Genomic DNA, 16,385 nt, shown 5'->3' with positions numbered 1-16,385 from the left:
TTGGGGGCAGCTGTGGGACCCCTGCCCTGGGATCTGGAGGAGGGCCCCGACAGCAGGCCCTGGGGAGTGCTAGGAGGAAAAAGCAGCCCAGGGGAGGGCCGGCGGTCTCCGGTCATGGTGCTGGCAGGCGCAGGACCAGGGAGCATGGCTCCACACGCCAGGAGCACAACACGGGTCGCCCACCCCAGGCCCCTGGGCAGTCTGTGCACCAAGGCACGTCTGCAGGGCGGCCATCCTGTGGACCCCGGACACTGCAGAGGGGAGGGGACCGGCCGCACTGCTGCTTGGCTCTCACTCCCTCCCTGGACTGGGCTCCTAGGCTTGCATGAGGCCTGGCTGGGGGCCCTGTGGGTCGGGGTCCAGGCCCTGAGCAGGCTGCTGCGTGAACGCAGCCCCAGTGAGCCGACTTGCTGCCCTGTGGGAGCTGCCGCCCTGGCTCACCAGGCTGGCCGACGGCACCTGGGCCTGTGCCCCCTGCAGGCAGATGCTCTTCCCGAGTGGAGACCCCACTTAGCTCCTGCAGTCTCGGGGCTCGCCCAGTTGCCTCTTCCCACCGATGCTGATGCCGGGGGGCCCAGGGAGCACCCCGAAAGCCAAGCCTGGGCTGTGCCCTTCCACGCTGCTCAGCGAGGCTGCGGGCACCGGTGTGTGCAGGGCGAGATGGGGCCCCACCGGCCAGGGCATGCAGGGGAGGGGCGGGCTTGGGGCCCTGCCGCCCACGTAGAGCCTCAGCTACAGTTCTGGCTTCTTGCTTAGGCCTGGCTGTTGCAGCCAAGTGAGGAGTGAACCAGCGGACAGAAGACTGCTCTGCCTTTCAAATACATGTTTATAAAAGATGATACGGGGGCCAGCGCCGCGGCCCACTAGGCTAATCCTCCGCCTGCAGCACCGGCACCCCGGGTTCTAGTCCCAGCTGCCCCTCTTCCAGGCCAGCTCTCTGCTGTGGCCCGGGAGGGCAGCAGAGGATGGCCCACGTGCTTGGGCCCTGCACCCGCATGGGAGCCCGGGAGAAGCACCTGGCTCCTGGCTTCTGCCGGCCGTGGTGGCCATTACGGGAGTGAACCAACGGAAGGAAGGGTTTTCTGTCTCTGTCTAACTGCCTGTCAAATAAATAAAAGGTGATACAGGGTAAGCCTCGCCATATGACTGCCGGTTCGAGTCCCGGCTGCTCCACTTCTGATCCAGCTCCCTGCTAACGTGGGAGACCCGGAAGAGGCTCCTGGCTCCGGATCGGCCCGGCCCTGGCCACTGCGGCCACTTCGGGAGTGAAGCAGGGGATGGAAGATCTCTGATTAACTCTTCCTCTCAAACATTTTAAAGATTATACTAAGGCCAGTGCCGTGGTTTAACAGGCTAATCCTCCGCCTTGCAGCGCCAGCACACCGGGTTCTAGTCCCGGTTGGGGCGCCGGATTCTATCCCGGTTGCCCCTCTTCCAGGCCAGCTCTCTGCTGTGGCCCGGGAAGGCAGTGGAGGATGGCCCACGTACTTGGGCCCTGCACCCGCATGGGAGACCAGGAGAAGTACCTGGCTCCTGCCTTCGGATCAGCGAGATGCGCCAGCCGCAGCGGCCATTGGGGGCTGAACCAACGGCAAAAGGAAGACCTTTGTCTCTCGCACTGTCCACTCTGCCTGTCAAAAACAAACAAAAAAAAGATTATACTGAAGACAAAGGAAATACTCCTGCCAGAGCCCGCACGGCGGCCGGGGACAGCCACCACGCACTGCACGCAGGCCTTCCCCGCGGCCACACGCGCAAGCAGCCAGAAGCTCCGGAGCCCTCAGGCCCAACACCGGTTCCGGGTCTTTTCGCTCCAGCCCAAACGGAGGAAACAGACCAATCACTTCCGTCGTTCGGGACGTCACTTCTGCCAGTGACGTCACTTCCATAGTGTTGAGCACTCTTATACGTCCTCCCAAGGAACCGGCCGGGCTCGTCCGGAAGTGACGCACAGGTCTCGCGGGGCCCTCTGCATTGTGGGAATTGTAGTTTTCAGATCTCCAGCGGGGCGGGACCAGGGTCGCGCGCGAGGGTTGGCGCACGGACGACGGCGGCTCGCAGCCGGAAGCCGTCGCCTGGTGGGCTCCGATGGCCTGCGTCTACGCGGAACGGTGCCGGGAGGCGCCAGGGGGTTCCGGGGGCAGGTTTGGGGACGGACCGGAAGTGCTGGAGCGGGGCGGCAGGATGGTCACTTTGGGTTCCAGGTGTCGGGCTTGCGGAGACTGAGGTGCGGGGGCGTGCGGCGGGCAGGCCCCGGGGAGAGCCGGGCGGGACTGAGCAGGCCGTCCCGCGTCGTGGGCTGTGGCGCCTGGCGAGCGAAGCTGAGGTGGGGGCGGCGCGTGGCCTGCCGGGCTCCGCGAGGGGACTGGGCGGCGGAATCCCCAGCCCCCGGCGCGGGTGGGTGACTGGGGCCGATGGGGAGTGGGCGCCCCGGGACGCGCCGCCCGCGCTCAGCCTGCACCTGTGTTGCAGCGCCCCGGAGCGCCCGAGGTCGCCGCCACACGCCCGCCATGTTCCTGGTGCGCCTGACCTCTCAGCTGGCCAGGGCCGTCCCGTGGGCAGGTAAGAGGCCGGGGGGCGGGACGCACACCGGGGTCAGAAACGCGGGTCCCAGCCGTTTGCCGTGCGGCCGGCCGGAGGTGGGGCCGTGGCCACGTGAGCGTGGACGTAGCGCGGAGAGGAAGCCCGGCAGGACTGTGCTGGACGCCGTGCGCTGTGCTGCCCCGTGTGTGTTTCCTGCAGGCCGCGGCCGGTCCTGGCCCGTCCCGGCGGTGCTGGGCAGCCATGCGTGCAGGCCCCGGTACGGCACGCAGCCCGCAGGCCCGAGGAGCGCCGCCTCCGCCCCTGGCCGGGGCGCCCGGCTGGAGCTGGAGGAGATGCTGGTCCCCCGGAGGCTGGCCATCAGCCCGCTGGAGAGCTGGCTCGCTGCCCGCTGCCTCCTGCCTAGCCCGGACGCCGGCGCCCCGGGGACGGAGGCGCCGGCGCTGGGGGACGCGGGGGCGCGCGGCGCGCCCCCGGTGCGCTGCAAGAACGTGCTCAAGATCCGGCGGCGCAAGATGAACCGCCACAAACACCGCAAGCTGGTGCGGCGCACGCGCTTCCTGCGGCGCAGCGTGCGCGAGGGTCGCCTGAAGCGGAAGCAGGTGCGTGTGGGCGCGGCGCAGGGCGGCGAGGGAGAGGCCCCGCCCCGCCCGCTGCCAGCCGCTCGCTCTGCCCCGCAGGTGAGGTTCGAGCGAGACCTGCGGCGCATCTGGCTGAAGGCGGGGCTGAAGGAAGCCCCCGAGGGCTGGCAGACCCCCAGGATCTACGGGAAGAGCAAGTGACGCCCCCCGCCGCCCTGCCCACGGTGCCGCCTTTGCAATAAAGCCCTGAGGGCCCCGCCCGGCCTGGCGCCCGCTCTGAGCCTCTGCGTGGCCCCGGTTCTCAGCTGGACAGCGTGGGCCCGGGGGTGGGGGCCTCACCACCAGGCCTGGAGGGGGGCTGGTCGCCCTAGGGCCGATGGCCTGACTTCTCGGGGTCCCCTGAGCCATCCTGCTGGGGAGGTGGGCGGGGCAGCCTCAGGGGCTGGGGTATTAGAGTGGTTCCCAGCCGGCACCCCTGGCTGCCACTGGCTGCTCAGCCTCCCTCGCTTAGTGGGGTCCTGAGTGGGCTGGGGGCTGCACTGCCCTGGAACCGGAGGCCACAGGTCCCTGCCTCCTGCGCCAGGGCGAGAGCTCAGGCCCCGTCCCCCACTGCTGGGTGGAGCCCTGCCAGTGCCTCCCCGTCCCCAGCTGAGCTGCGTCCCGAGTGCAGGCCTGCGTTGTCTGCAAATTGCGAGGGCCCAGGAAGGGGCGGAGTCCATTCCCAGAAGTTTCTAGAGCAGAGCTGTCTTTGAACTGTGAGCCCGCGGTGCTCCTGGAGAAAGAGGGGTCGATACTGCTCAGCAGAGCACCTCCGGAAACAGGCCCTGAGCAGGTCCTTGCTGGAGGTGGCGGGAGGGGCCGCAGCTCTGGGCCCCGGCAGACCTGGGCTGGGCAGTGGTGGGGGCGGTGAGCTCCCTGGAGGCCCCTGCTGGAGTCAGGGCGTCCTGGGCTTCCCTGGGCGAGGGGCCTTGTGGGTCGGGTGGAGCCCAGGCTGCTGAGCAGTGGCCACGTCTGTCCATCCTGGCTCAGGGCAGCGCTGGCCCAGCCCTCCCTGCAGTGTGGCAGGGCCGTCCTCACTCCTCATGGCAGTGGCCTTACGGGGCCCTGGGGCACACCTGGGGACCTGCTTGGTCGTCATAAGTGGGGGTGGGGCCAGGGGTGCTGTGGAATACTCTAGAGCACATGGTGTGACCCCAGCCCAGGGTCACCGCCCCAGGCTGAGCCTGCCCCGCCCAGCCCAGCCTGCCGGTGGCTTGCAAGCCTTCCCCACTGCGGCCTCAGCAGGCCGTTTCGGGGTTTTATTTTTGTGTGCACCCCTCCCCTCTCCCTGTTGTGTCTCCCTCCCGAGGAAGAGGGCGGAGGCTGCACGGCCGTCCACCTCTGCCCACTGTCCCCCTGGTCCAGTCTCCCAGTGTTGGTGCTGCCACCCAGCCCTGCTCCTGAGCTGATTCCTGTTCCCGGGAGTCACCGCCTGTGGGTTTTTTTTAAGGTTTATTTATTTGAAGGACAGTGTTACAGAGAGACAGAGACCAATCTTCCATCTGCTGGTTCATCCCTCAAATGGCCACAATGGCCAGGGCTGGGCCAGCCTGGAGCCAGGAGCTTCCGGGTCTCCCATGTGGGTGCAGGGGCCCAAGCACTTGGGCCACCTGCTGCTGCCTTCTCGGGTGCGTTAGAGAGCTGGGTCATGGTTTACCGAGGTCTGGCGCTGTGGCACAGTGGGCTAAGCTGTGCGGCACCAGCATTCACGTGGACTCCAGCTGCAGGCCCGGCTGCTCCACTTCTGATCCAGCTCCCTGCGATGTCCCTGCCGCCCACCTGGGAGACCCGGATGGACTTGTGGGCTCCTGGCTTCAGCCTGGCCCAGCCCTGGCCACTGTGGCCATTTGGGGAGGGACCCAGCAGGTGGAAGGTCTTTGTCTCCCTCTGCCCGTCAGAGAGCACAGCTTCAAGTAACTTATTTGAAAGGCACGGCAGCATCCCCCACCCATTGGTTCACTCTGAGTGCTAGGGTGACGCCTGCAGGGCAGCAGGGACCCACCTGGGTGAGCACATCGTCAGGAAAACCCGGGGAAGGTGAGACTGGGCACATCCATGGCCACTCGGCTGTGGGAGCACAGGGTCCACTGGGTTCTTGGTAGGCTTTGGCCTGTGGGCAGCCCCTGCCCCAGGGGGCAGAGGCACCCCATGGTTTCTGGCCTGGAGCCCTGTGGCCACTGGGAAGTAGTGGCCGACTCCAGGTGCAGGCAGGGCGGTGAGGGCCCTCCGGGTTCCCAGTGGGTGGAAGGAGCACCCCAGAGGTGGGACGTTGGTTCCCACCCGGGGCAGGCCTGGCTGTGATGTGCACACGCCCACCCGAGCTGCAGCACACAGCTAGTAATGGCCAACATCCTGTGAGGCCCGCCTGGCCGCTGCTCCCTGCCAACCAGAGACGCGGTGGACGTGGCCGGCTGCTGGGTGCAGGGCTCCGCGGTCACGCACTGCAAGGAAATCGGGGGTTCCTGGTCTTAAAGTTTACAGGGGCCGGCAAACTGCAGTGCCGCATCCGTTATGGGCACCGGTTCTAGTCCCGGCTGCTCCACGTCTGATCCAGCTCTCTGCTACGGCCTGGGAAGGCAGTGGAAGATGGCCCAAGTGCTTTGGCCCCTGCACCTGCGTGGGAGACCCAGAGGAAGCTGCTGGCTCCTGGCTTTGGATCAGCTCAGCTCTGGCTGCTGCAGCCGTCTGGGGAGTGAACCAGTGGATGGAAGACCTCTCGCTCACCACCCCCAACTAACTTACAAATAAATGAAGAGGGTGGCCAGGCCTGCTGCCCCCACCAGGCCGCTCTGGAGGTTTGTGTGAGTCTGTCACACACACAGTGAGCGCCACCCAGGGCCGCTGGGCTGGACACTGCCGGCCCAGGTCTGGCTCTTCCCTGCTCTGTCAGCATGTTTCAGCGTGTGGTCCAGCACCTCCAAGCACCAGTCATGGCTCCGCCCCAGCTGACGGATCACGGGGTCCTGTCCCAGGAGACAGGACACTGAACCCCGTCCTGGTTCAGATGGAGAAGTGGGTGGGGGCCTGTCTCACGGTGTGGACAAAGCACGGCAAGCATCCGGGCCCCAGAAGATGGACGGATGCCCCCACCCCCACCCTGCTCGCAACAGACAGCGTTCTGAGGGTACACAGTGGGGCCAGGGGCAGTGCAGCTGTGCCATCCGGCTGGCCCTAGGGCAGGGTGGGGGGTCAGCACACAGAGCCCAGACCGTCCCTGGGGCTCGGACACCCAGCCCGGAGCTGGGAAGCTGAGAACTTGTGTGGGGACCTGTCAGTCACTCTGCCCCGAAACATGAAGCTGTTGACCTTTGAAGCTTGGCCTGTGGCTTCCTGTCCACCACCTGTGCCTCGCCCTGGGTCGGCAGCCGGGAAGGCACTGCAGGGTCACTGGCCAGTGGCCGGTACTCACAGCTGAAACTCAGGTCCTCCCCCGGGCCGTCCCCCCATCCCTCGCTGTGTGGGCATTTCTTCCTGGTGGTCAGCTGGGAGTGGCTCTGCCCCCAGGTCTGTCCATGTGGCCACGCCCTGGGCCCTGCTGTGCCCAGTGGAACAGACACCATAGGGGCTCCACCAAGGTCTGAGGGACAGCTCACCCCTGTCTGCTGTGTCCCAGGCAGGGAGGGGTGAGGGGGGGTCCTGCCCCCTTCCCCATATCCTATTCGCCCATGACCGGGGTCTCAGGAACTGTGTGAGAATCCCACCCCAGTCTTTCCAGGGGCTGCTTCGCTTGTGTGTCCACATCTATGCCTCCCCGTAGCATCGGACTGCATCCTCTGGCCCTGGTCGGGTCGCCCCTCAGAGGCTGTCCCTGGCCCCACCCTCTATGCTCTTGCGTGGGGTGACCTGGCCTCCCCAGCAGGTCTGTGGTCAGCCTGAGGAGGGCAGTATGGGAGCCCATGCTGGGTCCCAGCATTGGGGTTCTGCCTCCAGCTCTGGCCAAGGTGGACCAGGCGGGCAGCAGGGCGTGGCTCAAGTCACTGGGTCCCTGCCACCCGCGTGGCCTGACTTCCTGGCTCCCGGCTTTGGCCCTGACCCAGCCCCAGCTGTTGCAGACATTTGGGGAGTGAGCTGGCAGGCAGCAGATCTTTGTGTGTCTCTGCCACTGAGGGACAGGGATGGGACATTGGGTTTAGTCCTGAACCCGTTTGTGGGCCGACGGCGGGGGTGGGTGCCGTGGTTTCCTTCCTGCCGAGCAGGGCTGCCTGGAATGTCCGAGTCCCTGGCACAGGAACCAGCGCTTGGTTCCCAGTCTGCAGGCCCTATGGGCTGTCTGGCCACGCCTCCCACAGCAAGGGGAGGAGGGCCCAGGGCCCCCGTCTGGCCAGGGGCTTGGCCAGAGCGGCTTTCTTCTGCCCTGGTTGTCTTCTTCCCAGCCTGACAGATGCAGGCTAGAAGCAAGGCTGGACGTCTTGGTCCAGTGAGCAGCCCCGGTCACTCCTGGGCACCCAGCCCAGCCCAGGGAAGAGCAGGAGCTCTGGTTGTGGCTGCGGGAGGGGCAGGTGGCCTGGTGGGCAGCCCAGGCCGGCTGCTGGCTCTCTGCTCATCTGTGGCTACTTCCTATTGGGGGGGGGGGGCTCTGTTGCCCTCCTGCCTCTGCTGACCTCAGAGGGGACCAGATGGGCAGGGGAAGGGGTTGCAGCCTCCACCCATCCTCGCCTGGGGGTCCGGGGCCCCTGAACAGGGCTCAGCAGCCAGGGCCCTTGCAGACTTCAGCTTTTGAGCCTCGTGGCGGGGTCTTAGCCCAAGTTCCACAAGCAGAGCCGGAGGCCAGGGGACCTGCTGGCCAGGGCAGAGTTCCGACGCCCAGGCCCCTTCTAGGTGGGTGCTGGGAGCTGACCCTGCAGCCTGCCTGGAAACCCCCTCCATGGGGACAGACCGTCAGAGACCACGAGTGACAGCCCGGCAGACAGAGGCGGGGTCAGCGCCAGAGCCAGCAGAGGTCAGGCCTCCGGGAGTGCGATGGAGACAGACGGACAGGAGGGAGGCCGCCAGCGCTAATGGAAACCAGTTAGAAAAACAGGAGGCGAGGCTAGGAGGGGCCAGGCCCTGAGCTCGGCCAGGCTGGCCTTGTTTTTCCAGAACCAAAGGCCAGGGAGGACGGAGGGGGACAAGTTCTCCGGAGGAGCCCCGCCCTAGGGCCGCCTGGTCCTGCTGGGGTCCCGGGTGGGGCGGGGGCTTCTGCGTCCTCGCAGCCAGACACCCACGAGGCTTGTGCTGAAGGCCCCCAGTCTGGGCTGGGCTGAGCTCTGAGCTCCTCTGGGGACGTGGGGACCAGGCCAGGTTCTTGAGAGACCCCCGCCCACCGGGGACGGGGCCTGCCGCAGTAACTGAACCCGATGGGCGGGCTAAACCATGCACAGTGCATTTTTGTGGTTGTGTGGATTTTTTTTTTTTTTTTGAGGTTTGCTTAACTAGAAGGAGTGGGTTTGGGACACCGTGCACTGTTATTCTGCTTTGTTTATGTGAGTCTAACTTTTCCCAGAGCTGCAGCTGCACTTGGGGGGGGGACTCCCCACTTCCTCCCTGTGGGGGTCTCCCAGCAGTGTAGTCTACATGGTTGGCCCAGTAGGGGAGGGGTCTGCTCAGGGCCCCACCTTCTGCTGGCCCTTCTGGGTCAGGCGTGAGGCCGGGCAGCAGCGCCACTCACACCACCCGTGGCCCCACGGAGGACGAGCCACAGTCACCCCGAGTCCCTGGTCTGGCAGCCAGGCCGCCCGGGGAGCACAGGTGGGAGGCAGCCTGGGCTCCCAGGGGTCTTGACCTCCAGGGAGGACCCTGCCCTCCCAGGAGGCCAGTCCTGCAGTGGTCTGCAGTGGTCCAGGGAGCTCCTACTGCCGAGGTTCTCCCCGGGCATCAGGGGTCTGCACCCTCGGGGCCACTCCTCAGGACTGGCCAGTGAGGGGGCTGGGCCTCTGCGCGGCTCCTCCTCCCATCCAGGGCAGGGGGGCTGCAGCGCCCTCCCCACCAGGCCGGGCGGGAGTGGGCGGTCCTCGGATGGCTGCCGGCCCAGGGCTCCGTGATGTCACAGCAGTGCTCCGAGGGGGAGGGGGTCGGCTGTTTTTCTGGAGTGGAGGAGTGGAAGAGACAAAGCGGGCCCGGGGGCCGGGTGGGCGCCATGGAGTCGCCGTCCCAGGCCCTGCTCTGGAAACTTGTGCTTCTGCAGAGTGAGTGCAGGGAGGGCGGTGGGAGGCGGGCGGGTGGCCGCCTTCGGGGCGGGCAGCCAGCGAGCCCAGGCCTGGCTGTGGCTGCCCCCACCCGGCAAGGACTGGCCCCGGGTTGGGGGGCGCGCAGGGAGCAGCACACCTGGGAGGGCGTGAAGCCTCGGTGGACCCCACACCACCCTGTGGCAGGAAGGCGGCCAGCAGGGGCCGGAGGCTGGGCCATGGGTGCCTCTCGCCTGGCTGCCCTCTCCGTGGGCCCTCGGGTCTCTGCTTCTCCCGGTCCTGGGGAGGGCAGTGGGCTTGAGGTGCCGAGCACTGGGCTTGCGGGGTCTGCTCCGGCCGCCTTCGGGCCCCGCGCCTGCCCGCTGGCCCTGCTGACCCTGCACATTCCTCAGAGGCTCCCGGCGCTCAGCCATGTACGTCCCTGCAGCAGGACCAAGGCTGGGGCTGTGGACGGGGCTCCCTCTGCCTCTGGGAAGGCTGGAAGCTGCTGCGCCCTCGGGGGGTCTGGGGGTCTGAAGACCCTCAGGGGCTTGTGGCAGGTGCTCGGGCCTCCTCCGGGTGAGCACTGAGGGTGCCCAGAACCAGCTGGGCAGTAGTGCTGAGGTCATCGCTCCCACAGGGGGTCTCGACTCCCACTCACCGCTCCCCAAAGGGCAGGCACCCAGCACAGGCAGGGTGGCGGCGAGGGCAAGACCCGCCCTGGAAGAGTCAGCCCCAGACTTGCCCAGCTTTCCCCACCCCACCTGGTCCAGAACCACAGGAGGGTCCCAGGGCTGGGGAGGGGAGGGGAGCTCAGAGGCTGAAGCTGCCCCCTCCATCCTCCCCTTCCTCTCCTTCCAGGCTCCACCGCCCTGCTGTCCTCAGGTCAGTGACCCGGCCCAGGCCTGCCATGCACCCCTCCCTAACCCGCCCTCCCCTTCCCATCTCCACCCCACCCCGGGGGGGGGGGGTCCCACGCTGCGCGGCTGACTCCCCTTCCCCTCCAGGGCCCGCAGCGCCCGGGCAAGCGGACAGCTCGGTGGTGTCCGAGTCGGCGGTGAGCTGGGCCGCCGGCGCCCGCGCCGTGCTGCGTTGCCAGAGCCAGCGCATGGTGTGGACCCAGGACCGGCTGCACGACCGCCAGCGCGTGGTCCACTGGGACCTTAGCGGCGGCGCCGGGCCGGCACGCCGGCTCGTGGACATGTACTCGGCGGGCGAGCAGCGCGTGTACGAGCCCCGCGACCGCGGCCGCCTGCTGCTGTCGCCCTCCGCCTTCCACGACGGCAACTTCTCGCTGCTCATCCGCGGTAGGCGGCCCGGGATCCCGGGGTCCCACGGTCCCGGCGCGACGGGGCGGCGGCGCTCACCTCGGTCTCCCCCACGCAGGCGTGGAGGACTCGGACGCGGGGCTGTACACCTGCAACCTGCACCACCATTACTGCCACCTGTACGAGAGCCAAGCCGTGCGCCTCGAGGTGGTCGACCCGCGTGAGTGCCCCGCACGCCCGCGCGCGCCCCGCGGCCCCGCGCCCCCGCTGACCTTCCCCCGTCCCCGCAGCCCACACTCCGCGAGCCTACTGGGACGGCGAGAAGGAGGTGCTGGCGGTGGCGCGCGGCGGGGCCGCGCTGCTGACCTGCGAGAACCGCGCGCACGTGTGGACGGAGCGGCACGTGGAGGAGGCGCAGCAGGTGGCGCACTGGGACCGGCAGCCGCCCGGGGTGCCGCACGACCGCGCCGACCGCCTGCTGGACCTGTATGCGTCCGGCGAGCGCCGGGCCTACGGGCCGCCGTCCCTGCGCGACCGCGTGGCCGTGGCGGCCGACGCCTTCGCGCGCGGCGACTTCTCGCTGCGCATCGACCCGCTGGAGCCGGCCGACGAGGGCACGTACTCCTGCCACCTCCACCATCACTACTGTGGCCTGCACGAGCGCCGCGTCTTCCACCTGCGCGTGCACGAGCCCCCCGCCGAGCCGCCCCCGCGGGGGTCGCCGGGCAACGGCTCAGGCCACAGCGCCTCCCCCGGCCCAGGTGCGCGCCTGCCCCGCCGCGGGTCCCGCGCCGGGAGCGCGCGCCTGCCCCGGGAACCCGGCCCTAACGCCCCTGCTCCCCGGCAGACCCCACGCTGGCGCGCGGCCGCAGCGTCATCAACGTCATCGTCCCCGAGAGCCGCGCGCAGTTCTTCCAGCAGCTGGGCTACGTGCTGGCCACGCTGCTGCTCTTCATCCTGCTGCTGGTCACCGTGATCCTGGCCGCGCAGCGCCGCCGGGCAGGTGAGGAGGGGCCGGGGCCGCGGGCGGAGCTTCCTCAGGGCTGGGGAGGTGCAGAGGGGGGCGCCGCCGCCCCAACACGCGTCTCCCTCCCCAGGCTACGAGGGCTCGGACAAGCCGCCAGCGATGTCAAAGCGGTGAGCGCCCGCCCAAGCCGCCCTGGGGAGCGGCCAGACCCGCCTCCACGCCCTGCGCCCCGCGCTGACCTTCCCCACCCCGCCCCTCAGGAAGCAGGTGACCATGGCGGAGTTTGCCGTGGCCGCAGGAGGCCGGACGCTGCACGGGAGCGAAGACATCCAGCTAGGTGGCAGGGTGGGGACGTCCAGCTGGGGGTGGGGGGCGACACTAAGGCACAGGCCTGGGCCGCGGGAGGGAACGCAGCTCCCAGGGGACCTCACCCTCCTGTCCCCACCCCCCCACCCCCCAGATTACAAAAACAACATACTAAAGGAGAGGGCTGAGCTGGCCCGCGGCCCCCAGCCTGCCAAGAACGTGGACCTGGACAAAGGTGAGTGACCACCCCCACCCACGCCCAGGACCCCTACGGCTTGGCCCCTGGGCACTCGGAGCTCCCTGGGACGCCCGCCCTGTGCTTGGCTCCCAGAGTTCAGGAAGGAGAGCTGCAAGTAGGGGACCCCTACTCCTGGCTGGGCCAGCAGCTTTACCGACGGCCGTCCACCCCGGAGGACGCACTCACTCCGCACGCGCCCAGCGGCTGGTCCCGCTGTCCTGGAACCTGCCTGGACTGGCACAGCGCCAGGCCACCTGCAGGCTCCTCTCCTGGGAGCCACCCTGACCCCCTGCAGTGACCCTGGGCTCCCGGCCATTCTAGTCACTGGTGGCCCTGGCCCTTTGTCCCCCCCTTGGCACAGCCAAGATCTCGCTGGCGTCCGAACCCTCAGGTCTCCCGGCCTCTGCCCCCGCTGGGGCCTGGAAGATCCTGTTGGAGGGGCCGCAGGCTGACCTGGGTCAGGGACCCCCTGCGGCTGCTGAGCCCCCGGGGGCTGCACAGTGCCCAGTCCCAGCCCCAGGCCAGCTGCAGCCTGTCCTGCACAGGGGCTTGAGGGCCCAGCACACTCAGGCTCCGGGCTCACCCCTCTGGGCTGTCCACCTCGGGGCTGCCCTGTGGCCGCTTCTCCGCTTTCAACCCCACCTCCGGCCTCCGTGTCCACCACCGCCGCCCAGGCTGCGTTTGGCTTCTCCTCTGGCTGAGCGGTGCAGGGGTGGCCCCGGCTCTTGAGCGAGCCGTGCTGCCCTGTCCACACCCCATCTGTTCCTGGAGGAGCTGTCCCTCACAATAAAAGCCACTTCCGACGGTGAGACGGCCCCAGCTGTGCTTCCGTGGCCGCTGCCTGGGCCTCGGGGCCCCCGTGTTTTCCTCAGTGCGAGCTCTGGGCCTCCTGGGGAGCCAGGGCAGGGGTGGGCACAAGGCCTGTGGGGGCTCCTCGCAGAAGCAGCCTGAGCTGGATCAGCAGGGAGGCAGCAGGATGCGGCTCTGTGGGGCGGCCCCAGGTGCTGGCCCAGTCCCAGGTGCCGGCACCGTGTTGCGTGGTCCCAGGAGGTGCAGGCACTGTGTCGCTCAGTCAGTCCCAGGTGCCGGCACCGTGTCGCGCGGTCCCAGGAGGTGCCGGACCCTGTCGCTCAGTCAGTCCCAGGTGCCGGCACCGTGTCGCGCGGTCCCAGGAGGTGCCGGACCCTGTCGCTCAGTCAGTCCCAGGTGCCGGCACCGTGTCGCGCGGTCCCAGGAGGTGCCGGACCCTGTCGCTCAGTCAGTCCCAGGTGCCGGCACCGTGTCGCGCGGTCCCAGGAGGTGCCGGCACCATGTCGCTCAGTCAGTCCCAGGTGCCGGCACCGTGTCACTCGGTCCCAGGAGGTGCCGGACCCTGTCGCTCAGTCAGTCCCAGGTGCCGGCACCGTGTCGCTCGGTCCCAGGAGGTGCCGGACCCTGTCGCTCAGTCAGTCCCAGGTGCCGGCACCGTGTCGCGCGGTCCCAGGAGGTGCCGGCACCATGTCGCTCAGTCCCAGGAGGTGCCGGACCCTGTCGCTCAGTCAGTCCCAGGTGCCGGCACCGTGTCGTGTGGTCCCAGGAGGTGCCGGCACCATGTCGCTCAGTCAGTCCCAGGTGCCGGCACCGTGTCGCTCGGTCCCAGGAGGTGCCGGACCCTGTCGCTCAGTCAGTCCCAGGTGCCGGCACCGTGTCGCGCGGGTCCCAGGAGGTGCCGGACCCTGTCGCTCAGTCAGTCCCAGGTGCCGGCACCGTGTCGCGCGGTCCCAGGAGGTGCCGGACCCTGTCGCTCAGTCAGTCCCAGGTGCCGGCACCGTGTCGCGCGGTCCCAGGAGGTGCCGGACCCTGTCGCTCAGTCAGTCCCAGGTGCCGGCACCGAGTCGCTCGGTCCCAGGAGGTGCCGGACCCTGTCGCTCAGTCAGTCCCAGGTGCCGGCACCGAGTCGCTCGGTCCCAGGAGGTGCCGGACCCTGTCGCTCAGTCAGTCCCAGGTGCCGGCACCGTGTCGCTCGGTCCCAGGAGGTGCCGGACCCTGTCGCTCAGTCAGTCCCAGGTGCCGGCACCGTGTCGCTCGGTCCCAGGAGGTGCCGGACCCTGTCGCTCAGTCAGTCCCAGGTGCCGGCACCGTGTCGCTCGGTCCCAGGAGGTGCCGGACCCTGTCGCTCAGTCAGTCCCAGGTGCCGGCACCGTGTCGCTCGGTCCCAGGAGGTGCCGGACCCTGTCGCTCAGTCAGTCCCAGGTGCCGGCACCGTGTCGCGCGGTCCCAGGAGGTGCCGGACCCTGTCGCTCAGTCAGTCCCAGGTGCCGGCACCGTGTCGCGCGGTCCCAGGAGGTGCCGGACCCTGTCGCTCAGTCAGTCCCAGGTGCCGGCACCGTGTCGCGCGGGTCCCAGGAGGTGCCGGACCCTGTCGCTCAGTCAGTCCCAGGTGCCGGCACCGTGTCGCGCGGTCCCAGGAGGTGCCGGACCCTGTCGCTCAGTCAGTCCCAGGTGCCGGCACCGTGTCGCGCGGTCCCAGGAGGTGCCGGACCCTGTCGCTCAGTCAGTCCCAGGTGCCGGCACCGTGTCGCGCGGTCCCAGGAGGTGCCGGCACCATGTTGCTCGGTCCCAGGAGGTGCCGGACCCTGTCGCTCAGTCAGTCCCAGGTGCCGGCACCGTGTCGCGCGGTCCCAGGAGGTGCCGGACCCTGTCGCTCAGTCAGTCCCAGGTGCCGGCACCATGTTGCTCGGTCCCAGGAGGTGCCGGACCCTGTCGCTCAGTCAGTCCCAGGTGCCGGCACCGTGTCGCGCGGTCCCAGGAGGTGCCGGCACCGTGTCGCTCAGTCAGTCCCAGGTGCCGGCACTGTGTCGTGTGGTCCCAGGAGGTGCCAGACCCTGTTGCTCAGTCATCGGCTGGGAGCTGGCTGGTGCTAGGTGGCACGGGGTGGGGGACAGGGACTAAGTGACCCCCTCCCCGGGAGCCCTCCCAGGAAGGTGGGAAAAGGAGGCGTAGTGGTCACTCACAAGCACTGCCCTCCCGTGGCTGCCCTCTCACTGGACCAGGCTCCTCCAATAAGGGCTGAAGCTCTGGCCACCACACTGTGTCCTGACCAGGTCAGCCCCAGCCTCGGCAGTCTGCTGGCTTGGGCAGAGCGCAGGGGTGGGGTGGGGGTGTTGCCAGCCCCTCCCTGACTAGCAGCCATGTGTGTCCGGCTGGCTGGAGTCGGGGCAGGGACTGCTGCTTCCTGGGGCAGCTCAGCCCAGCCCCTCCACGGCCCTGTTGCCCGGCTTCCTCAGCCTACCTCTGGTCCTGCACAGAGGGCCTGGGCAGTGAGCTGGCCCTGGCAGAGCTGAGGGTGCTGGGGTCACCCCCGGCTCAAAGGACATGGGGCGGCCTCCGGCCTGAGCTCAGGAACTGCTGTGCACTCTGAGCCCTTCAGCCACGCGGGCTTTCCCCGCGCGGGCCCAGCGCCAGCGTCAGCGTCTGCGGCCACCCAGGGCGTCACGAACCCCGTTTCTCAGGCTCTCCCGCCGCCTCCCCCACGGTACGGCGTGGGGCGCCCCCGGCGGGGCTCCCTAAGATGAACTCTTCTCGTCCGCACCGGCGCCCGCCTTGCCCAGGCCGGGGTCCCTCCGAGCCCCCATGGCCCCGGACGAGTGCGGAGCTGGCGCAGGGAGCGGCCGAAGCAGGAGCGCCCTGGACTTGCGGCGCAGCTCCGCGCGTGCCCGCCGCGCGGGATCGAGGGGCTCCCGGGGGCACGTAGCGGCCGGGACCAGGGTCTCCAGGCCGAAGGCCGGGGGGCGCGACGCGTGGCTGGGGGCGGTGCCCCCTAGAGCCCCTCCCCGGCGCGGGGAGCTCGGGAGCCGCGGCGGGCGCCTTCGAGTGGACGTCACCAGCGGCCAGCCGCACCGGCCAGGCCGAGGGAGCTTCCCCCGCGCCGCCACCGCCGCGCGCGCGCACGTTGCGCCCCGCCCCGCCCCGCGCGTGCGCAGCCCCGCCCCGCCCCCGCCGCGGGCCGCCGGTGACGTCAGGCCCGCCCGGCTCTCGGGCGCCCCCCGGCGGCCGCGCGCTCAGGCCCGTGGCCCGCGGGGGCGGCGGGGCCGGAACGCGCCCTGCGAGCCTGCCTCGCTCCAGCGCGCTCCCGGGCCGGGGCGGATGGGCGGACGCGGGACGCGGGGCAGCAGCCGGGGCGCGCGCGGGAGCTGGGGGCGGCGCGCCGGGGCCGCGGGCCGGGCCTGGGCGGCCGGGCGGGGGCGCCCGGGGGCGGCGGCGCGGCGGCGGCCGGGCGGGGCGCAGGCCGGCGGGCGGGGAGCGCGCCCCGCGTCCGAGCCC

The 16,385-nt window shown here is 69.5% G+C and overlaps 2 protein-coding genes across 3 annotated transcripts; both read left to right on the top strand.

The window, feature by feature from the left end:
* The first annotated feature begins 2,121 nt into the window (after positions 1-2,121).
* Positions 2,122-3,402, top strand: AURKAIP1 (aurora kinase A interacting protein 1). Of its 2 annotated transcripts, none has more exons than XM_062190274.1 (4): positions 2,122-2,227; positions 2,473-2,562; positions 2,743-3,143; positions 3,222-3,402. In XM_062190274.1, exons 2-4 carry the CDS (start codon positions 2,511-2,513, stop codon positions 3,321-3,323), a joined length of 555 nt encoding a protein of 184 aa, XP_062046258.1. In that variant the 5' UTR covers positions 2,122-2,227; positions 2,473-2,510; the 3' UTR covers positions 3,324-3,402. The 2 variants fall into 2 exon arrangements, with proteins under 2 accessions (XP_062046258.1, XP_062046259.1); XM_062190275.1 differs by lacking the exon at positions 2,122-2,227 and adding an exon at positions 2,237-2,326.
* Positions 3,403-3,506: 104 nt separating this feature from the next.
* MXRA8 (matrix remodeling associated 8) lies at positions 3,507-12,892 on the top strand. Its single transcript, XM_062190273.1, has 10 exons — positions 3,507-9,325; positions 10,166-10,189; positions 10,312-10,611; positions 10,691-10,792; positions 10,863-11,333; positions 11,420-11,575; positions 11,670-11,709; positions 11,800-11,876; positions 12,000-12,080; positions 12,177-12,892. Exons 1-10 carry the CDS (start codon positions 9,181-9,183, stop codon positions 12,200-12,202), a joined length of 1,422 nt encoding a protein of 473 aa, XP_062046257.1. The 5' UTR covers positions 3,507-9,180; the 3' UTR covers positions 12,203-12,892.
* The last annotated feature ends 3,493 nt before the right edge of the window (positions 12,893-16,385 follow it).

The sequence above is a fragment of the Lepus europaeus genome, chromosome 5 (assembly GCF_033115175.1).
Source record: "Lepus europaeus isolate LE1 chromosome 5, mLepTim1.pri, whole genome shotgun sequence".
Taxonomy (NCBI): Eukaryota; Metazoa; Chordata; class Mammalia; order Lagomorpha; family Leporidae; genus Lepus; species Lepus europaeus.
The sequence above is the reverse complement of the archived record's forward strand: the minus strand, read 5'-3'. Positions and strand labels throughout refer to the sequence as shown.